The sequence below is a fragment of the Cydia fagiglandana genome, chromosome 1, assembly GCF_963556715.1.
Source record: "Cydia fagiglandana chromosome 1, ilCydFagi1.1, whole genome shotgun sequence".
Lineage (NCBI taxonomy): Eukaryota > Metazoa > Arthropoda > Insecta > Lepidoptera > Tortricidae > Cydia > Cydia fagiglandana.
In genome coordinates this window covers 1,086,073-1,110,026 of record NC_085932.1, presented here as the reverse complement: position 1 = coordinate 1,110,026, position 23,954 = coordinate 1,086,073, and the positions used below count along the sequence as shown (strand labels likewise).

The 23,954-nt window shown below is 35.2% G+C and overlaps 1 protein-coding gene across 7 annotated transcripts in view; it reads right to left on the bottom strand.

Moving 5' to 3' along the window:
• The window catches only part of LOC134670168 (CUGBP Elav-like family member 4), a 797,956-nt gene that overhangs the window by 216,278 nt on the left and 557,724 nt on the right, over positions 1 to 23,954 (bottom strand). For all 7 annotated transcript variants that reach the window (XM_063527978.1, XM_063527899.1, XM_063528142.1 and 4 more), the window contains one exon: positions 21,600 to 21,648. In XM_063527978.1, the coding sequence (XP_063384048.1) occupies positions 21,600 to 21,648 (49 nt within the window). The remainder of the gene's footprint in view (positions 1 to 21,599; positions 21,649 to 23,954) is intronic.

The window sequence follows — 23,954 nt, the reverse complement described above, 5'->3', positions numbered from 1 at the left end:
TTTGTAATGTTCAACTGGTAATCATTGTTCAACACGTGTACGAACTGAGTTCAAGGTTAACCCTTCGTTTTTTGGAGATGCGAGTTTGCGGATTAAGTAAAAGTGAATAAGTATAAAAAGCAACAGATTAAGATTACATTTTATAAAAGCTTATAGAGGCCATTTTAATTTTTAATTAAAGTGGCATTAAGAGGCTTTCATCACGCCAATGACAAAATATACCTCCCATCTATTTCATTATGAAGTAAAATCTAGATGAAAATTTTAGTGTCTATATTACTGGGTCTAAGATTGTTAGATAATATATAAGTATTATTTATTTATGGTTGGGTTCGTATAAAATGTCGTTTTCTTCGAGCATTTTGTTTCATTAGCGATCCAACATGTTTTTCGGAGCTATATGAATAGTTAATCATCTTAAGTAAAGTAAATCATCTTGACTAAAGACAAACAAATAAAGTTTAAAGCTAGTTTTCGGGACGTTTATCTAATAAATTTAAATTTTACAGTCACATAAAATTTTCACAGCGTCTATTAAAACGACCTACATTCCGAATTTCTCAAACGCGTTTCCTATATCCACTTCAAACCTACATCAAATATAACTTGCTTAGTATATGAAACAGTTCACAAACTTCCGCCCATACGAGTACACAAAATGATACTCAGCCCGGAACTATCCCTGGGGAACTCGAAAAATACATCAACGCGAAACAGACATTGCCCGCAAAGTCTCCCATCGAACTTGTATTTCAAGTTCGGCGCAGGACAGGGTTATTTTCTACCAATGGCCGCCGCAGCGTCAACACAAGGTGTCACTTTCGAAGTTACTTTAAAATATTTACGAGTTTCTTTGGAGTTTTCGTTCGAATTTATAGTTTGCTAAAGTTTGGCATTAGATATTATATTCGGCATTTGTCGTGGATTTATATGTGTTTTATAAAGTGCAAGTAATGGACTTGGGTTGGGAGGTGAGTTCAGGCCGCGTAGCCAAGATGCCAATCGCTTACGCTCCGTAGCGATCGAAACGCAACTGTCACTATCGCGCTAATATGGAAGAGTGATAGAGAGACATAATGCTTTTCGTTGTCGAAGCGATAGCGATTGTAACCTTGGCTAGGCCGGCAGGTCGTCTGAGGTTGTTTGTGGAGAGTCTGAACTGAGTTCGAAAGAATGATTTAAATCTTAAGTTCGGTACATTGTGTCCGCCAGAACAACGATTTGTCCGTAATAAACTTAAACCAAAACAAGTATACACACGATTTACAAAATATCTATTGGTATTATAAATTTAATTTAGTTTGTAAGGACATTGTTATGTAACGTTTACTTTTATAGGCCGATATTTTTTTATTTCAAATTAAATTAGCTAAAGTAAAAACTCTCAACTAAAATAATATGAAACTTCTCCATGTCAAAATGAACTTTAGGTACCTAACAACTTGGTTTGCGTGCCACTATTATTTCATACAAAACAAAAGGAATATTGGTATTTGTATACCTTCTAGACTATATCATGTATGCATCCCTGCTTGTACCAATTTTGAGAATACATTTTAATGGTTCAAACAAAATCGTCTTATTTTAAAATTGAATACAAACTACGCAATATAAAAATAGGACCACAAACTGCGATCTTATTTTAAAACTCTATAATCGATCAATAAAACATATTGCAACAAAACGCATGTAGTGGCACATCGGTACTGTGGCAGCCATCGATGGCAGATAGCGTCCGGTGTTTTATTATCTGTGTTGTCGCGACTGACGTTGACAAACGAGCGGCAGCGAGTTGCGGGCGGCGGCGGGCGCTAGTGAGCGCTAGTTGACGCTAGTAGTGTCTACAGAACTTTTAGCATTAACCACCTTACCCACGCCAAGTAAAGGTAATCCTACGTCCAAGAGCGCAATCATTAATTTGATTTGTATTACTTTGTTTGTCCTACCTATGTAATTAGCTACCGATAGCTAAAATTGGATTTATTATATTGATTGTTTTCCAAAATGATTTCCAAAAATATTCTTCCACACTACGAGTTCACACTTCATTATTACTTAAATAAATCATTTAAATAATTATGTTACATTCACTTTTGTTTCCTTCGCATAAAACAATATAACATGTAGGGGAGAACAAGGTGAGATGTGACAGAGGAGAGTTGTGACATCGTCGATTTTTTGGAATTTATTAACTAGAAACTAGGTCGCAACAGTGTGCGTTTGTTAGCTCGTAACTTGAACTAACAAACGCGCGCTATTGCGACCTAATTTCTAGTTAATAGATTCCAAAAAATCGACGATGGCACAACTCTCCTCTGTCACAACTCACCTCGGTCTCCCCTACCTATATGGCAATTTAGTTTCTTTATTAAAACAAAACTAATACCCTGTCGAATCCCCTAAAACATAGAAACGGCCCAACTAATATCCCAAAATTGCACCTAAATTTATCAGAAAATATTACAACTTTGTCACAAATTATTACTGTTAAGTTCCCCTTATCCGCCATCTTCAACATTCCGAACCGCTGTTATGTTTGTCAGCGATAAAGTCTATCGATCGAAAAACGATTTAAGTTACAAAAAACTTCCTGCGATTTATGACTTTATGAGATCGGAATAAAGTCTCAATTCGTATAATTAAGTTTTGGAGATGTAACGCTCCGCCTTTGATTTGTACCGATCGGTTATTACGGACATGCAATTTTGTGATTAACACTCCTTTTCGAATTTCAACGAGCCGTGAATTTGGTTCAGATTAGCTGCATGGGATATTATTGCTTAAAAAACCGTGTAAGTGGTGTGCCGTTTGTCGAAAGAAAACATTAGCTTGCAAAACAAAATTTATGTTAAATTTAAAATAACATTATAATAACACTTTTAACAGATTAACTTATATCGGTTAGATACTCGTTATATCTGTTGCGTCGAATGATGGTGCCTATGATAGTTCATTTTTAGGGTTCCGTACCCAAAGGGTAAAACGGGACCCTATTACTAAGACTCGAATCCGCTATCCATCCGTCCGTCTGTCACCAGGCTGTATCTCACGAACCGTGATAGCTAGACAGTTGAAATTTTCACTGATGATGTATTTCTGTTGCCACTATAACACCAAATAGGTACTAAAAAGTACGGAACCCTCGGTACGCGAGTCCGACTGGCACTTGTCTGGTTTTTATACATACGGGGTAACTGTCACGTAAATTTTTGGCACTATTAGCACATTAATGTATTTAGAAATGTAACATTTAAATAATAAAAAAATAATGCAAACATATTTATCATATTTTTTAACTAACCAACCAAAAGAGACTTGAAGGAACTGTCAAAGTCTCGGTTTATATAACTAAAATAGGTTTTTTAAATAATATAATTATTATTGATTTTAAATAGGTACATAATTTTGGAAGTTATTCATATATGGCTATTATCATCACATACAAGCAGGGGCCCTGTACCAATATAATGGTATATTGTATTATCGTGTTTGGCTCGTTCCAAATAGCCTCGCAGCATTGTGTTGTGTTCGTAGCGCTACGAAACTTTGCTACGAGCCGCTACGCCAGAGGTATACAATTTTGCAACAGTCTTGCTATTGTTATTTTGTCAGAAACTAAACTACGTTAGCTAAAAACAATTACAGTGACGTTTGTAATAGTTTGTAAAAGTTAGTTTGTACTGTAATATGTAGATTTTTATGTCCTATATGTTTCAACATAGATACATTTTCTAACATAGGTACCTATAGTGTATTACCAAAAAAACAAACCTTTTCACATCACCTATTCGAAAAAGGTCTTTATGTTCCCCGCTAGGAGGGATCAAAGTGATACTTTTATTCCCTACTAAGAGGGATCAAAGTGACACTTCTGTTCTGGGACACGATTTTTTTTTTCGCATCATTCAGGATTCAATGTACGTCCTTGACGGAAATATATCATTTTGATCCCTTGTAACACAAACTACTAAGTATTAACTAAGTTAGTCCACAAGAATCTAAGCTGTGCCATCCAAATATATAAAGAGTATATAAAATAATCATACTCGTACTTATACGAATATTTTCCACACGAAAAAATAAATTGAAATATTGGTTCATTAGCTAAGTAGTATTATTTGTACAGTAAAAATATAATTTATTGATGTAAGCTAATATCATGTGGTAGAAAAAAGTATTTAACTAACTGTTAAAGTGACATTCCATTTCCAACTGCAGCTGCAATACTGTTCATTTTACTATGGAAATTGACAATGACAGCGACGCGTTTCCATAGTAAAATGAACAGTATTGCAGCTGCAGTTGGAAATGGAATGTCACTCTTAGGGACTTGTCCCACCAAGAGCGAGTAAGCGATTAACTATCGGCGATTTTCTCGCCCAAGAAACGAACAAAAGATTAGGATCCTGTGTTAATAAAAGAGACACATATACTAATAGTTCATCGTTGGCTGTTCACACTGCCGGCGAGAACACTCGCTCTAGTAGTTTGTCGCCGCGATAAGATAAAACTAGCTCAGCGGTACTCGCTCGGCGATGCTCGCTTCGTATAGTTCGTTTTTTTAGCATTAGAAAGAACTTCGCAGAAGTAAGCTTGGGGTTCCAAATCCGGCACTTTTAGTGGTAATAATTTGAAGTAAATTATATGTATTGACCGTGCTTCATTAGATAATTTAATAATTATTAACAATTAAAGAGCCTGATAAAAACTGCACGCTTGCTTCTGTGGAGTTCTTTCTAATGCTAAAAAAAACGAACTATAGTTCGAACTCAAGCTGCGAGACTAATCAGTCTGAGTGTTCGGCTACGAGTAATAGCCCGTCGCACTCGAACACTCGCCTATAGCCGAGTGACAAAACTATTGGAGCTAACACTCGCTTCTCGCCGCTCGCCCACTCGTTTCTAGTTTATCGTTCTACTCGCTCATCGTCGGCGGTGGGACAAGTGCCTTAGAAACGACCTTTCTGTTTATAAAAAAAAATCTCAAACCGATCGGTGCAAATATTGTGAGGGGGCAGGTAGAGGAGCCTCACAGGGATGATGGGAATGAAAAGGCAGGATCCAGAGCGATGAGGGGTATTTATTATTTAAATAAAAAGGCACCTGTAACAATACAGGTTACGTGTTAACAGATAGGTATGTATAAAAATACTTTCGTAATTCAGAAGGTTAGAAATCAAATAACTTACAATATGTGCCTTGGTGATGATGTAGATATATATCTGGAAGGTGTGCAGGGCCACAAAACGAGCACTATACTGAACTGCACGCACTTATGAATTATTACGTTTACTAATAAAAATCACACTTAAACGGTCGTGTTTAGAAACTTGGGAAGTACAGTCCGTTAGATAAAATGATGTTTATCGATCAAAGTATGTGATCGAACTGAAAATAAAAATCATTGAATGGAATTTGGAATAGGATTTGAATTTCAAAAAGGAATTTAGAATTTGTATGGTGCCAGAAATAGTATGAAGGTCGATAGTGTAACGCTTCGTTACACGCACCGTTACACTACCGGGGTCGCCCTGGAAGGGAAAATCCTGGGGCTTATGGCCAAAGGATTTTTCCGTAATGTAAATATAATGTAATGAATATGGGTATGAGTGATAAATTTAGAAGGTGGGGATGTTATATACAATGTTTATCATACAAGAGAGGCGATTTAAACATGCATACCAAAGGTCATTCATACATCATCTTATAAAATTTTGGTTAATTGTTTAACCAAAATAAGTTTCAATAGAGTACTCCTTTAAGTAGAGGACGTACTCATTAAATCGCTCTCCATTAGTATTAAGGCTTATTAATCAGTAACCACCCGCTGAATATTAATGAATCTAAATATAATATCTACAATAATGTGTACCTACAAAGAGTACGATTGTTGAAATTTATTCAACAAAATAATGCCGTATGGAATGTAGGATTACTACAAAATATCATAAGATAATTCCTTAATGGAATTAATAAATGTACTGTACAGTACGTATGTACCTAAGTACGTAAATATGAACGTTATGTCAAGGGAAGAAATATATAAATAAGTATTGTTCTAACTCTGGTAGAGTTAGCTTTGAATAACGTTATATGAACGTAATATAACGTTATATAAATTAAATAGTATAAATGAACGTATAAATTCGTACTAAGTAGGTATGTACGAAATGTAATGAGTTCGAAATGTATAATGGGGATGAGATATAATTATAAATGTATAACATTATATACAATATTTTACAAGTTAGGAGCTTAGGAGAAAAGTAGCTAAGTTTGAGCCAAATAAGAATCTAATTAAGGAAAAACAGTATATTATTTATTTTAGAATTTTGGGGAGTACAGTCCGTTAGATAAAATGATGTTTATCGATCAAAGTATGTGATCGAACTGAAAATAAAAATCATTGAATGGAATTTGGAATAGGATTTGAATTTCAAAAAGGAATTTAGAATTTGTATGGTGCCAGAAATAGTATGAAGGTCGATAGTGTAACGCTTCGTTACACGCACCGTTACAAATATAACATAATATTTACACATAATTATTCGTATATCGAATGTATAATTAGCATCCACTTTGATGTGTCGAATGAGACATACGATAAAATAATATCATTAAAAAGGGTTCGACCTGATGGAATGTTTAAATGGGAACCTTTTGATGTCCGGTGGAAAAATTAAGCTCACTGATTGGGTAAATTTATTGAATTTGCGATAAATTACTTTTATTAAAAGTGAGGGTTCATATAATACATGATATATATCACCCAGAGTAATAAAAACTTAAGTCTACTACTAGCTGATATTTTTTTTATTTCGTATCTAACCATTAAAACCTAGTAGTATTTACTTGAAAATGGACCCCTATAGATAGATATAGAGATACATACACGACATATACGACAGACTATAGGGACCGTGATGCCATCTTCTGGCCTGAACCGGAAACATATGTGCACATGTATACATTGCCATAGCAAGTGCTACCATCTACTGTTCTCGTCGGTACGTTTCCTTGTGCAAAGTAGGTTCTGCCATCTTGTGGGCTACATCGGAAGCATAAACGACACATTTACGCTTCGCGCTAAAAATCTGACGGCTTCTAAGCTGCCCCTTTTAGTTCATTCACGGGGCCTTTAAATAACGTGAGTTAAACCCATAGACTAGGAATCCTCTAGACCGAGTTTAGAGCAATTATTTCATGCAACCGATGATGCCAAAAAAGCGGGGGTGCGCGGGACGAGGTGAGCGAAGTCCCGTGCCGTGATTGGTCCGTTCAAAGACACGGACGTCACACAAAGACACTTTCGACTCGAACATGGAGTAAAATTACCGTATGCGTAGCATAGGGGGTAGCGCGACTATGCTCAGTCTGGAGGATGTTTTATCTGTGGTTAAAGCATACATTTAGCTTAAATCTCTGACATGGTTTTATAATAATAACTGTATCTACTGCTGAATGCCATGAAAGAAATTTCCTCAAAATGGCAAACTAAAATCACTCTTCGCAGTGTCATCGCGGCACTGAATTTAAATAACAATTTAGCGAGGCAATAACGTCGGGAGACGTGCGCCAACTGCTAATTGTTCCCAGCTATTTAATAACTCCGTCCGTCCGTTCTGAAAGGGCGTTAGTGCGGCAGCGAAGGCATTAAAATACTTGTAATTATGATGGAATAACAATATTCGAATTAAATGTTATGATTATGGATAAGCGTCTTAAGATTGCATTGCAATGTTAGTCATTTTTGAGATGATTTGAACTTTAAGATACGTCCAAATTTTTCTAAAGATTCAATATGGGTCGGATATGTCTGTGTCAAAATTACGGTTTTGTTTGAAGAAACGTCATTTTTGACACTAGATATTTAGGGAGGAAAGGGAGGGAGGTCTTTGTAAAGAGTGGCGGGAGTGTGCATCGGATAGGACCAAATGGCGGGAAAGAGGGGAGGCATTTGCCCAGCAGTGGGACACTCCTAGAGGCTAATAAAAAAAATCTTTGTTCCAACATTTTTTCAAGTAATATACAACGAAAAAAGTTTTTGCATCTCATTACGAGTTTAATGACTGCCTCATGTTAATCCTAAAACCAAGCATCTCTTTTAAAGAAATAACTCACTGACTTGATTCCCACAAAGTTTGATATGATAGTTGCACTGTGACTATTATGAAATCAAAATGAAATTGCTTAAATCTAAATGCGCTTCCCCTTCTAAACAAGGATATTAGGATGTTACAACAGTCGCCATATCCGGACAGAAACCACATGCATTCGAATCGGCCGTCTCTCTCGCACTTCAAAGAGAACACGTTAATTCGTTCCTGCATCTCTCTCTACACGTCGTTACAATCCAAAGCAGCGGTTTTGTACAGTCGGCTGCAGACTTAGTTCAAATAATAAAACATATTTAAATGCATAAGTTTTACAACCTTTCATTGGATTTTTCTTTCTGCTTGATCGCAATAAAATTGAGCAATTTCCATCAGGTTTCCGATTGAGCTGAAATTTAGCATTCATAAGAAACTGCTGTAGGCATGGTATCTCGCCTGTGGAATAATATACACGTCTTTTTCTAACTGTATAAATTAGAAAAGAATGGGTAGCCTATCTCGCGGACGAAATACCCGTCCCGCTGCTCACGACAGTTTCAATTTGTTTATCTTAGGTTCCCATTATACATAAATAAATAATAATAAATCAATATTATAGGACATTCTTACACAGATTGACTAAGTCCCACAGTAAGCTCAAGAAGGCTTGTCTTGAGGGTACTCAGACAACGATATATATAATATATAAATACATAGAAAACAACCATGACTCAGGAACAAATATCTGTGTCATCACACAACTTAATGCCCTGATTGGGATTCGAACCCAGGACCATCGGCTTCACAGGCAGGGTCACTACCCACTAGGCCAGACCGGTCGTCAAACGGACATATTGCATCACATTGGAATTTTTAGTGATTCCTCTAAAAGCAGGCTCCGTTGCTATACTTTTAACGCCTCGAAGCCAGACAACCTGAATTTGCTCAGCTACTCTCCCCACCGACTATACCGGTCTGGTGTAAAATTAATTTTCTTGTGTTTCACGATGCAGATTTCATTTGTATCATGCCGTTGTATAATGTTTTGCTCAAATAGATTCATTAGAAACTGGCTAGTCCTTTGTATTCATAATATTAAAGAACTTAATGTGCAAAGGATTTCTGTATACGTTTAGAAACTTATTAAGAATGTTTTGCATATGCGGCATGGTCAGATTATATTACTTTGTACTTAATTATATTATTAAAATTATGATTCTTAAACAAAAGCTTGTTAAGAAAAGCTTACATTTTGATTATGAATAACTAGTTTCTATCCACGATTTCGTCTGCACTTTTACACTTACCTAATGTACCTATACAGTTTACATCGGGTAGTTACTACAGAAATTTCTGTTTTGACATTTGGTGGGACACCAGGGGTCCGATTCGGATTTTGAAATAGATATCTATTAGATATCTTTTAGACATCACCAAGATACGATAACGATATGTTTAAGATCTAACCTGTCAAATTTGACATTTGCGCGATTCTGGAGATACTCTTGAACGATTTCCACAGGATATGACTTAGAGATCCAATTCACATCTAATAGATATCTTACTCTATCTAACGTAAAAGTGACTTTGGTTGCCCGAATTGCGCTGCAAAAGAGAACAACGTATCTAGAATGGATCTAGTACGTGTCGTCTCTTGTGAATATCTTGAAGTTCGAATACGGTAGCAGTTAGCCGCGACCACAACCTGTCGACACAGGTACTTACATATAGTTAGTAAACGTCGATAAATAAAGGTAATAAAGTAAATTCGCCCTGTAAAATAACTAGACCCGGTTGTAAATGTGATTTAATCATAGTTTTTAAAATTATTTTAGCTATCAGCGATTTACAACGAAACGCATCTCCCCACATACCACCGGACAACCGCATGGCCGATCGGCGCGAAAATTCTAAACAAAAGAATTCAAACGCCGCAGCTCTGCAATTAACTCTATTTTACTCACAAACATCGCTATTTTACTGACAAATATCCCTAATTTCGGCGAGTGTTTGTACTGGTATGGCTACGCGGACGGTGAATTTGAATCATGTTTGATGGAGTTGGTATGCTGATGGATTGATTGCAAATCGTTGTCGCGCATATATGTTTATTGTACGGTGAAAGCATTTAATTAGTCTAAAGAAAGAGACAAGTAAGTTTTTTGAAACACTTGTTAACTTCACTAGCAATTAAAAAATAATAGACTAATGATATATATAAAAAAAACTTTTAAGTTCACATTTATTTAGGTTCATGTATTTAATAGTATTATCGTAATGAATTTTTGCAACTATGACCATGCAATATTGTGATCGCATTGAGTCAATCTTAGATAGTGAAACTCTGCTGTATCTACTATGGGTTTGCCTTCGAGTTTGGGCTCATTGGATGCGTTTTGACAATTCCAATATTTTAGGGCCATATACTGAAAAAAATAATTAGCTATAAGTACTCATTGACTAACACGCGTATTCGGGAAACGAGATAATCACAAGATCTAGAAACGATATAGAGATCAACTAGATTTACATTAGATATCGACTAGATGTGACTTGGATATCTAAGTCATAACTTGTCGAAATCGTTCAAGAGGGCCTCCAGAATCGCGGAAACGTCAAATTTGACATATCTATCTTACAAATATCTTTAAATTATCTATATCGTAACTTGTTGAGGTCTAGTAGAGATCTAATACATTTTCAGAATCGAGCCGTAATTCAAAAATAACTGAACTAAGTAAGTAGTAAGTACCTAAGTAACAAAGGGGTCAATTTCACCAAACGAGCATTTTTGTCTAATTTCCATGGAATTTTGAAATACCAACATTACACAAAAAAAAATATGCTGAGAATTTGATAAAAAATATAGTAAATATTAATTTTCTTATGGGATAAAAATATTCATAAAACTATAAAAGTTATTTAAATTTAAAATTTTGGTCAGGGCACGGGAATTAGTGTGTCCATGGAAATTAGATTTTACTAGGACGGAAATTAGAACACGGCACGGGAATTGTTTTCTTAACTTATTTTGGTACTTAAAACTATTATTTATGTATATTTTAATCTACAATAATATACTGCAACCATACTGAAGTGGCATCGGACATATTTACCTTCTTTAATTTTAGTTTCGAACAACAAATCTACGAAAGTATGTTACACTAAAAACTACGTATAATACTAATCCTTTCCTTTATTTTAATGGCAACTAATCTCTCTTTCTTAGTAAAATGTACATATTTCAAAACAATACTTTGAGTAGTTTCGTAAACTTGTCCGTCTTTACATACAAAACTATTCATTAAAAAGTGTCATTATGTATCTGCATGTAGATAGGTACAAGGTGTATGATCTGGTATATGGTCTTATAGGAAATGATACTAAGAAATAAATAGGGGCACAGTGAGAAGAAGTTATTGTGTAAGTTAATCTGAAGAAATCGAATATGCTGCCTTCATAAATTAATAACCCAAAAAATTGTTTGAACACATATGAGGTAAGGTGGGGTAAGACTATCACCGGGGTAAGACTATCACTTGTATGGAATCCTCATACTGTTAGTCTTGCCCCGATCAAAATAAACTAAGTTAGTCTTACCCCGCCTTACTTTACACATAGGTATACGGGGTGTCCCTGCCTTGCGGGAAAATCTTCAAAGTGTAGGTTGGTTAAGTAATGTCTCAAAAATATCATAATCTTCCTTACAAAAACTTGCTTACAAAATACCCCCTAGCACTGACTAAAATAACCGACTTGGTTTCACATTAAATTAAATCTTCAAAGTGAAGGTTGGTTAAGTAATTTCTCAAAAATATCATAATCTTCTTAAAAAAAACTTGCATACAAAATACCCCCTGGCACTGACTAAAATAACCGACTTGGTTTCACATTACATCCCAAAACTTTTTTGTAGTAGAGTAGAAGAACTGCGTTGCGAGATTTGCATCTTTTTACATGAATTGAAATGATCCCATCTCTTTTTGTAGGCTGTCCTTCTTTTCGGGTAAACATACCCATACCATACTGATACATCTTTATTCATACTCACATCGTCCATCGTAGTGTACCTTTATTTTCCCTACTAATTGTAAAAACTAAAAGGTAACGTTGTTATTGCATATATTTATATAGGATTACAAACTTAATTATGCAATTATCTTTAGAACGTGACTAATATTGCAGTATTATTAGATTTTTATTGGCTTAAAAAGCTAAAACCTAATTACGTTTCAAATTTGGAACTTGTGGGTATGCTAGAAGTACCTTAAAATAATATTGATTGAGAGTGATTGTGCCAGTGACAAAACTAAGGGATTTTAAAGTGTATTAATTCTTAGACTACATGCTCAAACTAAATGTTATTTAGATAGAATGTTATTGAGATTTGATGGTACGGCCGTGCTACTTTGTTTTGCTCGACTTGGGGGCGGCACTGCCGTGCCCCCAGATCCTTTGTCCTTCTTCAGGCCTCAAACTATCTCCATGCCAAATATGTATTATCAAGATGATATTGTTTCAGCGGCTTTTTTGAGTTTTTAGGTAGGTATATGTTTTCCGAGCAAAGCTCGGTCTCCCAGATATTTAAACTTCATACGGCTTACGCTGTCAGCTGTCAAATTTACAAAATAAAACCATTGTAAATTTGATTCATTTTGTTTCATGTAACCTTAGTATGTAACGGGTATTATAATATGTAATATAATATGTAATAATTTCAAAAATAGTTTTATGTTTATATAATATTTTAATGTGTATTATAATATGAATAAGGTAAGGTGGCGCAAGACTAACAGTACGAGGATTCCATACAAGTGATAGTCTTACCCCAGTGTCGTCTTACCCCACCTTACCTTACGAATTAAAATTGCCCGGGTTATTCGGGTCCACCCTGTAAGTATGTACTATAGTACTTATACTAAAAAACCGTTCATAGATTTTTGTGCATTCTCTGAGATTTCCTTAAATGTAAAATAGAAAGATATACGTCATATTATTATTACATATAATATATATTCAATGCTAATATATATATATATGTAACAATAATATGACGTAAACATTGCCAATTAACTTACAGTGCCCCCAATTAAAAATTTGTTGACAATAAATGTAATACTTTCTAATTCCCGTGCCACTTAATCAGCTGTTTTAGGTAAATATTCTATGGGAATTAGGGCACGGAAATTAGAATTCGTAATAAAAAAATTCGCCAAAAATTTAAATCGTGTTTAACCAAACTGTTATGTTATCGCTTACATAAAGATACATAAAGGGCTCCTAAATATGACAATTGTTTTTGAAAAGCTATGTGGGAAATAAAATTTATAAGGGGCAGCGAAATTAGAAAAAAATTGTCGCCCACCCGGATTCCGAAATACTTATGCGATTTGCTCGAACACGCCGCGGCTTGACGTACATCCGCTTGCTTTGAGAATCAGCCGAATATTGCCAGTACAGGTGAGGCGGGACACGAGGCGGTTCAGATACAGACGTCGGCTGTGAGAGCCCTTTGAGTTTTGCCGACGAAATTTTACTCGCGCGCTCGGACAAAATTTAAACTTCGATCACGAGTTATTTACCACAATGAAGTTTATAGTGTATGTGCTCAGTGATAGTAAATATCATCTAGTTTAAGTATTTGACACTAAATTAGTGATACTAATGTAGAATTTTTCGTAGGATTTTTCATTATGCTCAAAAGTAGATTCCGGACAGGGCACGGGAGTAGTAATTTGAGCCTTTAGGTATTTTTAAGTGTACTCTAAAAACCAATTAATCAGTGAATTCATATGGAACCCGGTGTGAAAGTGTGGCTTCTTTATGTAAAAAAAAAAATGGTAAGTATTATTTGATGCTAACCCGCGATTTTCATCACGGACAGAAAAAAAATCGTGTTCAGAAATTGACCCAAAGTAATAAAGAAAACAAATTTTATTAATCCTCCTAAAACCGACATTGTTGTTACAAACTGACCTGTTATGTTAGTTGGTGTAATATATAGTTCGCAAGTCACAATTGTTATGTAAGTAGTAACAAAATATTTTGCTTACCAGTAGATTAGGTATGCAAACATTTCTTTAGGGTTGGCAAGTAAAAGTTTGTTTTTAAGAAAAATATTTAAAATTGTTTTAGAACATTACATCATTTATTCCGTCCATTATGAGCAGTACCATCGATTTAGACGAGTAATCTCGTTGTATTAAGGTAATTGTTTTTTTTATTTCCTAAATTACATTCCATCGAAAGGCATTCGAGGGCGTCACGAACTCTGCCCCTTCATTATTAATAAAGATGGTAATCAAACCGCTGTTGATTTTAGTGTAAACATGGAGGTGTGAGAAAAATTAATATTGTTGATACGATCGAAACGACATGGTGGTTTGTGGAGTGGAAAACTCTATTTTAAGCACGCATGTTTAGTAGACCACTAAACACACTGCAATAAAAAGTTTATTTAAAAAATAATCTGTATTAGAAATCTCAAAGAGATTAAGATTCGCAAACAATTATACGTTTTAAACAATTTTATTATAATAGTTAACCACTTTATAACCAGGGGCTTTAAAACAATTCTTATTAATTATTGATCCTACTCACAAAATTTTACGACTTCCCATTAAAGGAATAACAAAGTTAATAATAATACAGGTTGTTTTTTACTGTATGTTCAGTATAATTATACGAGAAATATATATAGGTCATACATTTGGGGCTTGGGCTGGTCACATTTTTTTCTATGGGAGAGCCAATTTGTTTTTCACGATTTCGGGGTTGGTCCAATATTAAAATTTGTTCAGTATAACCCAACATCCACTACCAGGTTTATTATTAAATCATAACCGGCAGCCATAAAACTCCCTGTTTACACTAACAATGTCGTGAAAAGCCTAAAACCGCATTTACCATCAAATATAGGTACCATAAATCCAGACAACAAGGTCGTAATACGCATATTTCCGATTTAATACAACATAGAAAGGCCAATTTTCATTTCACAATTTGTTATGGTTTTGATTACAACTCACAGTGTACCTACGTCACGGGCACCAGTAATCGCGAGATGTCAAAAACTGATTTAACATTTAACGATTTTTACACTTATTTTAGTAAATATAAACGAAGATCGCCCGTTGAAATACCGGACATAGTTAGCATTATGGATTGACTGATATCTCTTGTGTGCAAAACGTTCAAGTGCATAAATAAGACCAAGAGTGTGGGTATTGAAAAACTCTCACGTCTTTCTTCGAAACCACAAGAATACTAAACTTAATGTCGTTTTCAAAACTTCAGAAGTAATTTTAAAATTTAATTAAATCGATTAAGTCCCGTTTAAGTAAATATTAATGTGTCTACTCGTAATGCCATGACTTCCAGTGCATTTTGCAGGACACCAATCAGCGTTAGCTATGGCAGTCTTAACTTTAGTTTCGGATTCGCAGGCCACTCCGGTGTGCGAGAACGGGTCTTTCTATATAGCGAATAGAAAGAAAATACATTTATTTACGTCAACCAAACCAGTTAAATTACAAAGCATAGCGTTGTCACGCTCATATATCGCCACGTGTAAATACGCATCAGTGTTATAACCGCATATAGTCTATCGTCATTAAGATCAAAACCGTACCTAATTGTAAAATCAGAGCCAGCCTCAGAAGTAGACGACTCATCAAATGCCAGTGTTGTGACTTATTAATGTGAGTAACGACGGGCTATCGATGAATAATAAGTGAGTCGATGGTGAATGTCGATGATGTGGCATGTGCGTGCCGGCTGATTGGACGCTCAATCTGAGTGTAATCGGTTGGGCTCTTAGGTAATGTTGTTGGTACATGTTGAGGTTTGGATAAATAAGTAAATATAGGACCATTTAACCCAGATCGACCTAGTCCCACAGTAAGTCCAATAAGGCTTGTGTTGTGGGTTATTCGTATGTAAATTAATCAATCAATCAATCAATCAATAATAGTTTATTTCGAACAAAAAGTAAAATCACGCTGAGTGTTTGTAATGCCATTTAGAGTTCTAGCTAAATTGAACATTCCATATCGTAAGTATGGAATAAGTGGAACAACCAATGTAGCTAAAACCATATTATGTCGTAACTATCGTGGAGCGTGATGATACAGTCGCCATCAGATATCTCAGAGTGGTCAAGGTACTTAAAAATATCTAAACACTCACTCTACCGCCTTGAAAATAAGGGCGTGATCAGATATTTGTGAACACCTTGACCGCTTCGATAAGTCTGATGTTGACTGTACGAGAAAATTAAAGCATCTTTACTGTCTAACACGACAATGTTTTAGTATAACATCGTAATAAAAGTTAACGAAATATATACGAGATTTATCCTCTGTATATATTTCCAGCGATATCACCGGTCAGTTTTTGATTACATTAACAAGTCATAGTGATACTTTCAATAAAAGAATTTCAATTTCAACTTAAACTGTAACAACAGTAAGCAAGATGCCTTGCCAAGCATTGCCGTAGCGTATTGCTAAAATGTGAATAGGTTCTATAGATATTTGCCAGTTTGAAAATGACCCCGCTCTCGAAGTAAACCCAAAAGCTCCTTAGTATATTTATCACATAGCAACAAAAGAATGGATTCATTCCTACTTTTTATTTTTAAAATGTTTGAAACCAAAGAACATTCTTCACGAATCCCAAACGCGTCGACTAAATGAGTACATCAGTTAAAAAAACAGGAAACTCGACGGAAATTACTGTTACTATAACAACGCTAAGGAAGAAATTTATGGCTGAGCACCTAAGAGGAAGCTTGAAAACGCTCGCCCAAAAGAAAATAACTAAAGGCAAAAAGGAAAAGGTTAAAAAATTACTGAATTATTCTTTAACGGTCTCAACACATCGAGCCTAATGAAACTTTAATGACCATTGTAGCGCGCGTACAATAAAAGATGATTACTTTGAATTTTACATCGGAAATGTTCCATATTTTCAGATAAATATATTGTTGTATCCAACACATTAAGACAAAAACACGGGCTCGTTACAACACTAACATAGTTATTACACGAAACACTTATTTTAATTACACGGCCACGTGGCTATTCGGTCACGCGAGTTTCGGACAATCGATATCCAAACTATGCGTAATAACCGGGTCCCGTCACTACCTTATTCCGTGTTTAAGTTTGTGTGATTTCCCCGTGGGGTAGGGATGGCATTCGAGGATCGTCACCGACTGTGAATTATTGAAATCGATCGATTACAATTTAGTGATGAATACTAGCCGTTGTCATTTAGATCGACGACAGCGTTATTATGAAAATATTGATGTAAAATTATAACCAAATAATATATTGGCTCTAGAGCCGGACCAAGCTAACTCGGCATTATGGTATTTCCAATAACAGAGTGCCAATGTCATTATTAATATATTAGTAGACATAACACTCTCTTTCTTTGTTAAGTTCAATCCTGTGCAAAGTTAGTATAGACGGACTCTAATTTAATACATTTTAATTACTCAACATTTGAGTTCGTATTATTTGAAAGTTATTATGAAGTACTTATTTAATTAAATGCACAAAGAGAGCGTGGGCATTTTCGTTACATTTGAGTAGGTAAATAAAAAAATATAAAAAAATTTAATGTCAACATTCTTTATCAGTCAACTATAGGCACTTATTAATAATGGGTATAGATTTCGAGTTTTTTAATAACACTTAACAACAACATTATGGCATCAAAAATATAGCATGAATCCCTTTGCCCAGTCCAGTAGTGAATATTTATACTTCCTCTCTAAAATTCACTTAGCTCTTTCAACCACAGAAAAAAGCTTAAAAATTCATGAAAATATTTCAACGACAACGATGAATAACTCAAAATGTCCAGGCGCACTCATTGTGGAGAAGCTTAAGGTTAAAAATGGAAACGAATTGGAAACGGAACGAATGGAATGGAACCGGCGATTAAAGAGCCCGGAGCTGGCTTCGCAATGTTAATTATGCTTCAAATGAAAAAATGGCGGAATAAGCCGTTTACTTACGTTTAGATATGATTCATATGATTCATGCTTGTGACGGATAAAAAATGTCTTAAGAGCCTCATGAACTCGCCGCCAAAAACCGCTAGCATAAAATCGAAGTTAAGGTGACAGTCCATTTCCAACGACAGCAGCACTACCATTCGTTTTACTACGGAAATTGACAATAACACCGACGCGTTAGTCCTAGTAGTGCAGCTGCGGTCAGAAATGGAATGTTACCCTTAAGCTCACATTTTAAAAGGACATGCTTAAATTGCATGAAACTTGGCAAATTGCGATATAGTAAAACTAATGTTTTTTGTTGCTCAAAAATGTTACACAAAGAATATAGAGCTAAACTAAACTTCCACTCATTTTTTAGGTTAAACTTCTATTCTAATAACAAAACTTCTGTGAGACTCAGACATATTAAATATATTAAGAACGGGTCACTCACGTATTTTAAGTCGATAAACGGTCGACATGTTTCACTCCGTACCGAGGAGTGTCATCGGGAGCGACGGGAGCTTGCGTTGACACTCCTAAAATCCTCAAAATACTACTGTTTATTTGAGCCCTACGTAGAAACGAATAAAAACTAAAATAATAAATAAGTCATAAAACAAGAAATGTATAGTTGTATACGTTTAAATTAGATTGTATACGCTTCGGTACGCGTCTCAAAAATCGTTAGTAACGTTAATTTATTACGCCGAGCTAAGTGCGGATAATTTAATAATTTAAGCCTAAGCCAAGCTTCCAATTATTCCAGTTACGATTCTTACCAATTAACGTCTAGAAATTGGTACAAATTATTATCAAGGCACAAGAGACCTCAAACTTACAATTTGATATTAAAATTATGTAATTTTGTTATCATTCGCTCGTATGTACATTTCACTCGTACTACTTCGTACATGTATTGGTACGAGCGAGACGCACGGGCGAAAGATAATTAAATGACATCATTCAGATATCGAAACGTACGTTTGAATTGGCCTCTCGGGTTCCAGAGTAAACAAAGAGTGGAGCGGGGTACGTAGCAACCGATTGCCCATTCGGCCGAGTAGTAATTGCTTTGACGTGCGAGTAAGTCGTTCGTAATAACTGTCTGGGTATTTCGTAAATATGTGCAGTTTCGTAAACACGGGTATCGTCGTATCATCAGACTGTTACATGTTAGCTTTCGATTTGGGTGGCGTGTTGATTTATGTCAGAAAATTGTGGTCTATTCTATAAGTACCTACCTGGTTTTATATCAACAAGAATTCAACATGGTGAGTCTGACCATGTGGCTTTAAATCCAGGGCTTGATTTTACTCGCTAAACTGAGCTACTTTTACTATGGGACCAACCCTAAAATCGGGGAAAATTTTTTGGCTTTTCCATAGGAAACGCCGACATCTGATCAGCCAAAATGTATGAAAATGTAATAAAAAATTTCGGGATTTTGGGGTTGGTGCCATAGTAAAAGTAGCTCAGTTTAGCGAGTAGAATCGGGCCCTGGATTTAAAGCCCCATGGTCAGACACACACCGTATAAAACTGAAATAAATATAATTTAATATATTATTATGACTCTTAATTAGGATGCACAACTATATACATTTTCTTCAACTAAGCATATAAGTAAAGAGCTTTAGTTTACTTTCGTTTTGAAATATAAAAGAAAATGTGTTTCTTGGTATTTAATGAATTATATGACAAGATAACACTAATGAACTTAATTAAGATATGCAATGAATGACAACCAAAATCTTTATTTTATGAACACATTTAAATAACTTACACAAAGGAAAATTCCGAAATGGACGTATTTCACCCGAATCCCCGCTTTACCCTAAAAATTAAAAGGCAAAATGCGATGTAACAGAAAGCGAACCCTTTCTGGATGGATATCCAAAAAACCCTGGACGGTTTCCTTGAAAATATGTCGGTTGCCAAAGTATTTGTAAGGGTACAGCGTAATTAATTTATTAGGATGTACCCTACCTTAATAATTTCATTTGAACATGCCTTTTAGTAAATGTTACATGTGAACGAAGTTATATCTCTTGAGGGCGGTTTACGTTCGTGCCGGTAGTATTTATGCTTCCATAAAAATGTAATATTAACTACGTTAGTTAACCTTAGTTCTAAGTATACTCGTATTTCTTATACGGTGTTAGATATTTGAAAAACAAATAAAAAATTGTTATTACATCAAACAAAAATACAAGAACACTTGTATTTTTGTTTGGTGTAAAGAAACGTAATATTTTGACAGATACGATACGATAGATTACTGCTATGCTATCGTATTAAAAGAATAATAAAAAAAATTGCTGCCTAACATACTTAATGATAACAGAAGTTCCAGCATAATGAAAATGAACACCGATTTTCTCTCAATTTTCAATTAGTTTACGTAGTTCGCTATTAACAAGATATTTATCGATTTTTGATAAACATTTGAAATCAATTACATCAAATAGAGTTCCATTCTAAACCTCATTTTGAGAGTATTTTTGTAGAATTATTCCTGATTTTATAGCAACGTAACACGACGCCGGCATGGTACTTATGTCACAATTTTGTGACGTAACACGACGTGTTACTCATGTTACAATTTTTGAAGCCAAGAAACAACCCATATCCAGCAATTATAAAGAAACGTTTAATCCTAAAGCGGGGCGGGCCAAGAAAGCTATATGGAATGCTGCCAGCTTGGGCGGCACACCGGTTGCCAGCAGTGGGACGGGTCAGGCTTGGCACTGGCTAAAAATGCCGCAGGCCCATTGGTGAAGTTGGAAACTTCAGTTTCCAGTACTGGACTTTTCATTGAAAGCAATAGGAATATTATTTTTTGTTTGCATGTAATGATTCTTCCAAAAAGGCATTATATTAGAGGCCTTTTGGCCAGGCAAACAGAATATTCCAGTACTTGGTTATCGACTCTTTAAAATCGATTATCTTACCTACAGTGATTATCTGATTATATTTAGTAAGTATATTACATGTTATGGTTGTAAAAGTACATTTTACCTATTTCTTCGCTAAATATTACATTAAGATTTTCAATACCTATGTGACATTAAGGTTAGATGTCACGTGTTAAATAATGGGAGACGGATAATTAGTAAACATAAAGGTAGTTATGTTATAAATACGTATTGTATAATATTTAATATTCTACGTATATGTTCTGAGAATTACTTACTTATATAAATCACTTTTTGTGTATTACGTCTTAGTAATAGTTCTACTTGTATCTAGGTAGGTTAAGGGCTGATTTAGACAGTTGCGAGAACTTGCATGCGAGTTTCATACCATTGCGGGTTTTGATCGGTCGGTTGAATTGGGCGTAACCAACAGTCCGCAATGTAACTAAAATCGCATACGAATTCGCGCGCCGTCTAAATCAGCCCTAATATTTGCTACATTAGCAGCACTGGGCAACTGTTATGATAACTGTGCCGTAAGTATAAATTAATTAATAAAATAGTACTTAAATGAAATTTACCTCCTCTATTTTCGCTGTCCGCCGGCTTCACCTGTATTGCTCGGTTCATCTGAAAATAAAAAGGATTTATTAGTAAAACAGCAAATATATAGAAACAAAATTAAATATACATGGTAAATACCCCGTTTTTAATAGTACGAGCAGGTGAGACCCAGAGGTGGATTAAAACGGAGGTTAGTTGAAACAATTGTAAATTTTGCGGTATTTATAATCGCCTTAAAGCAAGGACGCATATTGAGAGAACAGCAGACGGTAGGACAGTTAGCAGCAAAGTCGCAAAGCGGGCGAGGTGTTCAAAATTACCTTAACGCGCTCTTATTTTCTTAACAATAAAGTCGCGCCAAGATCATTTTGAACACCTCGCCCGCTTAGCATTTATTGCTGCTGACTGGACAATGCTAAACACAGATTTCTCCCAGCTCGATAACAGTTATCTCTATCTTTATTATACTCGTCAGATATCTCAAAACGGGGCCAGAAGTGAATGCCTACCTTTCAAAATGGCTATTTATGTACTGCAGAAAAACTACAACGCAAATTGTCTATTCTCAAAACAACATACAATACAAAAGGTTTACGTAAAAACTGTATAGGTATGCAGCAGAAAACCAATGGCGTAGGAGGCCCACTAACTTGAATAGTATTAGAATTAAATCGTTAAATGACTCTCGGCACAATTCAAACTACGCTTATAAGATGTCAAACCAATACGATACTAATCTGTCAGTGTTAAAAGATACATTTCTTCAACTTCATTTGTTGCCAGCTTGAAATTTAAATTCTAATATATATCACCATAAAACGATTCACAGCAATACCGGCATCATACAATTGCGTTAAACATGAATAATGCAGGCTAATCATTTGCATTGTCAACTCGGAGACAAATTTGGCATCAATGAATAGCGAAATTGCATTTGGTGCGTAAAATAACCGATGATTTTGGTACCCGGGATCGAAACTCGGAATAGTACTAACAAAGCGATGGTCTTGTAGTTTTCTAACCTCAAAAGTAGTGGTGAATAACTTTTTCTTCCGAACTGGGAATGCAAGATTTGATCACAGACAACGGAACAGGTGAAACTAAATAAATAAGCTTGTAAAATACAAAATAAAAGATGTAGGTTACACTTGTATCCAACTCTTTGTAACAACCGAACACAAACGAGTTATACGACTTTAGCACATCTCAAATCGTAGTCCAACAGAGACATACCTATTTGCGGCATACATGAGCGACCGCCGGAAATTGCTCCGTGATATTTGACTTCAAGAACATTAGTATTGCCCTTATCGGTGTTACTGTAATAGTAATCGCTACCCTTTATAGCCGGGGAAATGGGAAAAATTGGCTTCTTTAAAATGGCAACATTATGCAGGTTTTATGAATGGCAAGGGGAAGCAAATATGGAATTATTGCCATAATACAAGCAACTGTAATTGTTGTTTGGAATGAGTGTTATTTAATTTATTTCGTTGCTGCAACACGCGAAACTTGTGATCTCAAATACTCTGAAAATATATTTTTGTTTAAAATTTTGCTTGTCAGATCTCTTGGCTATATGACTAGCTATTTTATATTTAAATTATACTGCTATGGTATACCGAGTATAAAAAACTGAAAGTACATGGAAATTAAACATTTTGTAGTGATTATTTTCTATCGAACGAAGTTAAACTTTGTAAGGTTTTGTTTGGAATCTACCCTTGCAATTATACGGCCCGATTTAAGAAACGTCAAATATTACGTCTATCTAGACTATTAGATATGTCAGGGTCAAAAGTGACGTTTGTTTGGAGAAATGTTACTTTTAACACTGACATATCTAATCCATATCGCGTACCTATCTTGAAGTTCAAATCGGGCAGATGCTCTAGTTTCCGTGTGAATTTTCTATGACATTTACCCGTGATTGAAACGTAATAATAAGATATAAAAACTACAATTTAGCGTTAATGCGGTCCCCCTCTTAAGTATCATATGAAATCGTTGGTTGTGATTTGTTTGATTTCAATTTATATTTCATCGAAATGGCTCAAAGGATTACCCACATCGACCGGTGTCCTTCTATACACCGACGGTACTAACGCTAGTTCGGCTAAAACTAAATCGTTCCGCCATTTTCAAAATACTAATAAAATCGTGTATTCACTGTAAGAGGCTTAAAACAAAACACTCGCTCAAAACGTTTACACTTGTACAGCTTTCACTTGTCTAGTTAAGCTTCCATAAAAGCCTCTTATTTTTTAAATCAAATAAAGCTCCGTTGGAAACTATTTCCCACCTAAAGCTTTTTGCTTGTTAGGTAAGAGGGAAAAAATGCTGATGTAATTCGAGTGCATTTAGAGATTTTT